We start from the raw sequence: 9,564 nt of genomic DNA on the forward strand, positions 1-9,564 counted from the left end.
CATTACAAACAAGGAGTTCTTAAATTGTAAATAGATACAAGATTATGCTAATCACTGTAAAATTATAATTAAAAAAATAAATAAACAGCAATTGCTGCTTCTAAATTAGAGATGCAACATACAAATATTTGGTATTTAGCCTATACTGCTGAACGCAGAATACTCATTTCGGACGAATAATAGAAGAATCGTCTGCGGAAGACAAAACTTAACTCGTTTACATCCATCTTTCTTGTTTCCCCCCCTGGGAAGGGTTTTTTCGATTAACAAAACAATAATGAAGATAAACAAATTTGTGAAGGGTCCGATTAAGAGAAAAATCATTATGTGAAGGGTCCGTTTTCAAGTCAAAATATTTTGTGAAGGGTCCGTTAACGGACCCAAATGTCTCCTAAACAGACCCCTGGCCCTAAAGATTAAAAATACCGTAATATTTTGTTTCATTCTGAAACTTAGTACTGGATGTTAATGTATTTGTAATAAATAATAAAAATGAAACAAACATTTTAGAGGTTTACAAATAAAAGAATTTATTTCTAGAAAAAAAAAATATGTACACATACTGTATTGTTTTCATGAAACATGACCAGAAGAAGAGAACATTTAATTTCCATATTCATATGTATATTATGTGCAATAGAGTTTATATTTACAATCACACTTAGGTTCACATGCTATGCAAACTGCATTCATAGATTTGCTACGAACAAAATACTGAAAATTTACATTCATAGTATTTGAAGAAGTCATAACAAATAAATTATCTTAATTTTAAACAACCATATAATTAGTATGCCGATTTGATTAGGTTAAGTAAAATAAAATAACAGCTGAAGAGCTCCGTGAAAAAACATGTTAAGTGAAATTAAGAAAGCATCCAAATTTAAGGGTTGATGAACATATTATGATCTGCTGTGTAGCTTTATATTGTAAAAACACTCCTATTTGCGTATATTATAATCGTCTGTGTTTATCGAACATTAATTTATTCCTAAACAATAGGAAATTTTTTATAAAAGGAGATATATTTTGAAGACAGTTTTCGATTTAAAAAAAAAATTATTAACATGTTATTTAACAAGTTCATGTGAACATGTTTAGTGAAATCATGATAACACTTAAATTAATCGACTTAATAAAAATTATTATAGCTCATTGGTTCAGTTAAACACTATATTATTATGTAAAATAAATAAATAAAACGATATTATTTTACATAATATCTTATGACTTTTGGCATGTTTTTTTCATAAAGCTCTTAAATTATAATACTTTATAATAAAACCAATGCTTATTGTAATTTTAATCGAAATATTGAGTAATATAAACTATATTTTTATCATATTTCATTATTTATAAATAATAATCCATCATGTTAAATTAAATAAATCTCGCCTATTTAGGCAAACATGAATATTTATTACTATTTTTTTTCTTCATAAAACATCTAAAAAGTAATTTTGTAACATGTAATAAATAAATTTATATTTATATATCAACACAATTTCAATCAGGTATAGTCATAAAAAATTAATAAATATATTTTATTTAAAATTCACCATTTTTCAAAACTAAATTTGCCAGAGAATAAAATTAATCTCTTAAAAATAACACCGAGTACGTACGTGCATTTGGGTCGAATTGTTCAAACTTTTACATTATGATGTTAAAACTTAATAATTGAATTTATATAATGTTGCTAATGATCTAGTAATTAGACTCAATTTTTAATATTTAAATTCACTATTTTTGTAAAAATAAATCTGCTATAGAATAAAACAAATTTGTTAATAATAACTCAGAGTACGTGAATTTAGGTTTAATTATCCTGATAGTTCTAATACTTATATCATGTCACTGCTTTTAATAATTTAATTAAAATAATGTTGCTAAAGAACAATTTTTAATATGAATTGTTCAATCAACTAAAGTAGAAATTGCTCACTTAAAATGATAAATTTCACCAAATAAGATTTCACAATTTGTGTAAATAAGATTATAAAGAATTCATAGAATAATGAATCATGTATTTATTGAATGCCAATAATTTATGTTTAAAAAATAATATAATTACAAGAATCTAAAAATTAATTAACGTCCCTAAAATCATCATTTCAAATGTTGATACTATAATAATCATTTTTAGTTCAAAGGCTTTTAGATTTCACATTTAATATAGCCATTTCTTATCTTTTTAATTCAAATGGTGCCTTAATTCAACAGAATTCACCATGTAAAGGTTTAAAATGCACAGAAAGAAGAACGAAAAATAATTTAATGCACATTAATTATTAAATAATTTTAATGTATATACTATAATTTTAATATATAATAGATATACTATATACTTATTGTATTAAGTACATTTTGCAAAAAAAAAAAAAAAAAAAAAAAATGTGCATCTTACACTATTTTAAACGATTAAATTGTTAAATCTAAAGATTAAAAATGTTTAGTAATAATGCAGAAAAAGCATTACTAATCATCAAAATAATAATTATTTGTAATATTAATTAAAATTTAATACTGCTAACTTTCTTAGCAGTTAGGTATGTTATACAATTTAACTAAAATATATTTTTGAACCTCTTTTTTTATGGTAATCGGAAATGCAATTTTTTTTGCGATAAAATTGCACAATTAGTAGCAGATAAAAATCACAAATATAGAAACTAATTATCATCAGAACTTTACAAATTATGAGCAACTATTTAATAAAAAGAAATTTAAAAAGATTCAATATATTGATTTCACCATAAGAACTTAAAATGAAGACTCAGAAAATAAATTATGTTCCTGAGATTGCACTTGCGAAAAAGGTTTGATAAAAACCGCGGTTTTCCGGTATCATCAGGCACCGTCTAAAATATTTATATCGATTGCATTAAATGTTGCACAAAGAAACTAAAATAGATATTTATCTCCACAGTTAATAACTTCTACAACATTTATCCAAAAAAATTGACTATCCATTAGAAGAAAAAAAAAAGTATGTGTACGTATAATACGTTTAATCTGTGTTTAACCAATTGTAAAGTCAACTATTGTAGTATGAATAGTTTAATAGATCAAAGCGATAAAATAAGCCAAATATCGTCCTATTAAGTCGTGATGCAATGACAAACAATGATATACTTTGTTTTGCTATGTTAAATTTGTAAAAGAAACCGGTTTCTAAAATATGTAAACTATTATATGGTGATATCTACGTTTATTAGTGAAATTATTAATGTGTCTAAATGTAAAAAGGATGTAAATTTTTTATTTTTGTTATATTGTGAGCACAAATATTAACTTGCAACATGGCACAAAGACTAAACAGTAACAAAGTAAATTTTTAAATAACAATGGTAGGTATAAAACAATAACTGCATCACATATCTTAATAGAGGAAATGCTCTATTAAGATAGAAGGGATCGAACATTATGCAAGGAATATGTTTATATAAGTTAAGAAATAATAGATACTCCGGGAAACATTGTGTAAAAATCGTTAGTGTAATTTTTTTAAAGAAATGATTACAGTTATCAAATTAATTCTTTAATAAATGAATAAAATAAATTCTTTATTAAATGAGTTAAATTTATAAATGTAATTCTTTAACAAGTGGATAGCTATTTTAATTTGAGTAAAGAAATGGATGATAGTAAGATATTTAATTATTTCTAAAAATGGATCAAGTTAATTCTTTAAATAAATGGTTAAAATTAATGAAGCTAGTCCTTAATGGATAACAAGAATAAAAAATTTAATTCTGAAAAAAAAAAATGGTGAATAGAATTTAAAAATTAAGCAAGAAAGGGTTAATAGTTATCAAATTAATTCTTCAATAAATGGATAACAGATATTCAAGAGACACTATTGGATAGGAATAAATATTTAATTTTAAGAAAAGTATTAAAAGCAATTTTGAAATTGCTTTAATTCAAATAATTTCTTGAAGGAAATTGCTCGATGGAAAAGATAAAAACGCAGTTAAAAGAACAATATTGCTGAAGATTGATATTAGATTAACTGTGTTTTGTTAAGCAATTTAGTTAAAAAAAAAAACATTTATACTGAAACTAATTGAACATTTACTGAGCAACAAGACATAAACATATTCCGTGCGTAAATTATCACTAATTTTTTTTTAAATCTATTAAGTTCTATTTATAATATAAACAAATCAAATGAATTCACTTCATTTCATTTTATAGCTAATTCTATAATTTATTACAATATTTATAATTATTTATAGGTTCCTATGTACATATCAAGACACAAGCATCTATTATCCTTTACCATAAACACCACTATATGGATTGTAGAAACCTAGTCCAGGATGTCCTAGGGGTGGTAAGGGTGCTGATGATAAAGGAGATAGCCCAGGAGGTTTATAAGGATGGTATCTGCTTGCTGCAGATAATGAGCTAACAGGGCTCAAACTAGTGGGATAAGTCCTTCTGAGTCCAGCAGGGGTAGTTAGAGAAGGGGTAGTGTATAAGCCACATGCATCCATTGCTAGGGCTGAAGGCAAGCTTACCCCAGAAGAATAGAGGGGCAAAGAGCCTGATGCCCCAGATATATTGGTGTGAGTCCTTAAATGTTGAAACAGTTCATCCGATGAAGCAAACTGCTTGCCACAGAAAGTACCACCTGCCATCCAACTACAAACATTAGGCCTTGGTATAACAGACGAGGCAAAGGCTGAAGAACCTGGACTGGCAAAACCAGGCACAGGGTATCCGGGTAAACCACCGGGATAAAGGCCAGACATGTGAGCAGCTAGCCTGTCTTGATAGGGCAACTGAGCGGCTAGTTGACAGTTAGTGCAGTAAGGGTCGCGACATACGGGAACGAATGCAGCAGCGCCACCTGCGGCAGCACTCTTCATACGTGCATAGTTCATATAAGGCGAAAGAGCGGATCCAAATGAATAGCCAGCAGCACCTTTCAGAGCCCCAGCAAGAGGATAAGTAGCGGCTGCTGTGGCATCTAAGGGTATGTGTCCAGCTACAGGGCTGCAGCCAGAACAGTTGGCTAATGCCAAAGGATTCAGTCCATTTAATCCGGCTTTGTAACTTCCGAGACCACTAAGAGAGCTAGAAGAGCCACCATCTTTGCCAAGAAGTCCAGTGTCTCTTGAAAAGTCCAGCCCCAGGGAAGAGGAACTATAGGTGGGATCACTAGAAGAGCTGCCACCAGCCCCTGCAGATGATGTCACAGAGGACTGATGAGATTCATGACTAGAAGAAGTAGTGGCACTCGAAGTCGGAGTCTTTTCTCCACCCGATTTAGGTCGATGGTGTATGCTACCATCGGGTGAATGTACACTACCGGGTGTTGTTCTCCTTTCCACCGAAGACCTCCCTAGCAAAGGCGAGGATCTGCATTCCGATGGAGTGTTCCTTTTCGAACTATTGCTGTTGAACCCTGGAGCGTCGTCACCCCTGGACGTTCGATTAGAACTGGTCAGGGAAGACGCGGAGTGCACGCTGTTTGCAGGACTGCAAGACAAGACATCCTTATCTTTGGTTACTCGGATCTCTTCACTGCTGCTACTGCCATTACTGTTGCTGTTGTTGCTACTGGAGTTGCCATTTTTGTCCGATGATGAGTTCTTGGTTGTTGGTTTCTCTGCGCCTATATTGCTACATATCTGTACAAGGAGGGCCAAAGGATTGGTTTTGGAGTCAGACTGAAAAGAAAAGGGGGGAGAAAATTAAAATTTGAACAAAATATTTGAGATTGTATTAAACAAGCACAATAATTGATAATTAATCTCTAAATTTTCATTTAATATCCACGTAATAATATGTTACATCACAACTGATTATGAATAAATTTTTCTGTCATTAGTTGTTAATGGCATACGTGCAAGTTTCTCGATTATGCAATATTTATTGAAATTAACGGAAAGTGATACGAAACAATTATAAAAAAAAATTCATCTTAAATATTTAGTATGTTGAAGGCTAGAGGATTTTTTTTTTTTTTTAAATCGTCAGCATGTATAAAAACTTTAACACAACATAGTTCAACAAAATTATCTGCGAATGTCATAAAATGAATAAGAAAATTCGGTTTTCTTCTAAGAAAGTACTAAGCCACAGTTTTTTGACCAAAACGAGTGAGATTAAAAATACAAAATTCCAGGCATTTAATAATAGCCTGTTAAAATCACGATTTTCGAACATTTTCAAATATTTTAGAAGTTTTGATTTATCAATAAAGCTTTATATGGCGAAAAATTAGGAATTATAAAATATATGGAAAAATTAACTCTCTAGAAAAAAATAAAGTGCTAGGTTTCTTTTACTTCTTTTTTAAAAAAGGGATTAAAAACTCCAACATCTCAGAAATGGACTGACTAGGTTTGGGCAAGTTTCAAATGTTCTAGGAACGCAACCTATATCGTAACTATGTTAAATATTTTGGCGAACCCCCAGAGTCTACCCATGTCAAGGAATACAAGCAGCAGCTGCGGCTATTGACAAACCACTGCCAATCGACCAGGATCGTATTTGAATTGCAAGTATACCAGAGATAGTAAACATAGAATTTGCAACAGAAATATTCCTTATTCTTCCAAAAACCCTTCACTCGGAGAGGGATATATATAAAACTTGTCTTTTCTAATGATCACTTCAAACTGCCATTTCTTTTTTTCCCCAAGTCCAAAGAGAAGTCCAAGACCAATCGATACGAAGTGACCAAAATTATGGCGTCTAAGCGTTTTGTTATGAAGTCTATTTCTCATTGCTGTCAAAAACGTTGTGGTTCATTTCCTCTTGGCGGGATCGATTTTTCCCTTTTTTTCCCCTCCCTCAGTCTCCTGTTGGTGCCAATAAAGTACCAGACTAACAAGCGGGTTATTGGATTTATTTGACAACGATAACAACGGGTAGAACGTTTTCCAATGCGTGATTTTTGTTTGTATCGATATATAGAGTAGTGGAAAAGGGGTTGGAGGGATAAAGATTTGTGAATAAATATGAAATTACATAGGGAAAAAAAGTTTTCACTTTTTTCCCTCTTCTAAAAAAGCCACGTCAATCATTCAGCAGCTGAATATATGACCTTATCAAGTACTTTATGGGACATCAGTCAAAAATATTGAATTAAATTTTCTATAAGCAAAATCAATTCGGAAACATGATTTTTATGATATGTCTGGAAACTTGTCGTTCAATTATTGAGATAGTAAATACGTTTCTTAATGACAGAAATATTAAATAAAAAAGGGGGAAATGTAAAGAACATAAAATGTTGTTTCGATGCTATAAGATTAGTTTTAACTTTAGGAAAAATTCTCAACTGCTGATCCATAGTTAAATTTAACTTTTTTTATAGATAATTTTTTTAAATGTGTAGAGTTACGATAATATAATTATAAAACGAATATATCATTGAAGATATTTTTCATATCACTGAAAAACTGTAAACACAGGAATAATAATTACACATTGAAGTTAATTGGTGAATTTAATTTAATTTGGAATAAAAAATGTGATTTTAAGTCAAGAATTTGAATAATTATACGCAAATTAAGCAGTATAGCATACTTATATTCGAATGAATTAAGCAGTATAGCAGGTAAAGCACGAAAAAACTTGACATAAAATTTGACATAATAGCTTAAGGTTAGAATAAACAAAGTTATCAAGCCACAACTAGCCAATATTTTAACAACTGTTAACATTATATGACAACTAAGTATAAATTAACCACCCTATTGTACAGATTATATATTTTGAATACAGTCAAAAGTTGTAACTAATAATCGCTATAACTATGAATCTAACTATAAGAAAAATGTTAATTTATATTGTAAAATTTCATATCATATATTGTAAATATTAAATTTCTCATGCTAATAAGAAATAACGCATTTTGTTAATAAATAAAAACATAAGGCGAACTCTTTTTTATGAATCTTAAACATTATCAGAGCAATAAACTATATCATGAACATTAGCACCTTATTCTGAGTTAAGTAAGCTTGCTTCATATAAAGTTTTATTGTAAATTTCAGTTCTTATTATGTGAACTTGCTTTATGAATAGTTTTATTGTAACTTCAAAATAAGCTTGCTTTGTAGTTAGCTTAATTGCAAACATATTAATTCTTATAGCGTGTAAAATTAGTTTGCTCCATTAAAAAAATTTATGTTAATTAAAACTTTTATTATAGAAAAAAGTAAGCTTGCTTTATAAAATTTTACAGTAAAAATTTACTTGTTTAACGAGAGAAAATGAGAGTGCTATGTAAATAGTTTAATCTTAATACAAGAATTCTTTTAATAAGGTAAAATAAACTTGCATTATAAACTGTTTTATTTTAAATTCACATTAGTGAGGTCACTTAGCATATTTATTTTTAAAATTAATTTCTATTTTGAGATTGATTAGTCTTGATGTACTAATTCGATTACATAATCGATAAAGTGAATTTGCTTAGAAGAATTATTGTTAATATTAATAATAATTTTGGAAACAAATTATCTTAATGCATTAATTATATTACATTGTCAATTACCCAAGTTTGCTTAGTAGTTTTATAGTCCACATTCATTACTATTTTAGCATCATATGAACATGATGCCACTAATTATACCATATTATATATGAAGTGAGCTGAAAGCTCTAATTATATCACATTATCGATAAAGCGAAATTGCTTAGTAAATTTATTAACATTAATTATTATTTTGGAATTAAGTAATCGTGGTGCTTCAATCACATTACTATTTTAACAATACTTAAATCAATTATGTTTTTAGATTTGATTTTAATTCGATTCTCACAATTCTTATCGTTACGCGTATTTATTAAAAGTTCCATATTTAACTTTGGCAACAGCTTACAACGAAAAACGTCACGATTGCAATTTCTCTCCGAAGGGAAAACACTTTAAAATAACTGTCTCACGTCCACAATAAATCAGATATTGCAGCAAAACATGGAAATAAAATAATCATAAAATAAAGACGGCTGGCAAACTTGTTTTCTTCTTTTACAAGTTCTGAAGGAATAAAACGACCTCCAGATTACAGCGGAGAGAGAAAAACAAAAGCTGTGCAAATAAAATGTCGCATTGAACGACCTGCACTTGTGTCGTCTATCTAATGCGATGTCCCGATCTCTGAAATACGATAGGCATTTACGACTTTCAAAATAATAAATCCGAGAAATATGACACTCTCTTTGTAGATATGCTTGTCAATCTTTGGCAAGAAGAGGTGTTAAAACTGAACAGCCAGAGGAAGTGGCATTAAATTATGTCACTAGATGACACTTGTCGGCGACTTAAAAGCAGTTAAAAGCCAAGTACGGTTTATGTACGACAGTAATCATGGAATTTATTATGCGCTGGATAGAGGTTATAACTCATGCTAATTTTTGTAACTTTATTTCAGTTTTTTTTTTATCAGTTTATAAGTCATTTTAGATTAATTAAGCTTTATAGAAGAAGGAGACAATATTTATTAATGTTTTTAGTTTATTTTAAGCATAACATATTTTGAACGAAATTTAAAATATTAGTTAGAAAAATTAAACAAAATGACAGCAAGCAAAGTC

The 9,564-nt window shown here is 29.3% G+C and overlaps 1 protein-coding gene across 4 annotated transcripts in view; it reads right to left on the bottom strand.

The window, feature by feature from the left end:
• Nucleotides 1-504: 504 nt before the first annotated feature.
• LOC107452702 (uncharacterized) overlaps nucleotides 505-9,564 on the bottom strand; it is a 188,605-nt gene continuing 179,545 nt past the window's right edge. For all 4 annotated transcript variants that reach the window (XM_087153657.1, XM_043047020.3, XM_043047021.3 and 1 more), the window contains one exon: nucleotides 505-5,681. In XM_087153657.1, the coding sequence (XP_087009783.1) occupies nucleotides 4,275-5,681 (1,407 nt within the window). In that variant the 3' untranslated portion in view covers nucleotides 505-4,274. The remainder of the gene's footprint in view (nucleotides 5,682-9,564) is intronic.

The sequence above is a fragment of the Parasteatoda tepidariorum genome, chromosome 10 (assembly GCF_982258835.1).
Source record: "Parasteatoda tepidariorum strain Cologne lab strain chromosome 10, Ptep-v5.0, whole genome shotgun sequence".
NCBI classification, from domain to species: domain Eukaryota; kingdom Metazoa; phylum Arthropoda; class Arachnida; order Araneae; family Theridiidae; genus Parasteatoda; species Parasteatoda tepidariorum.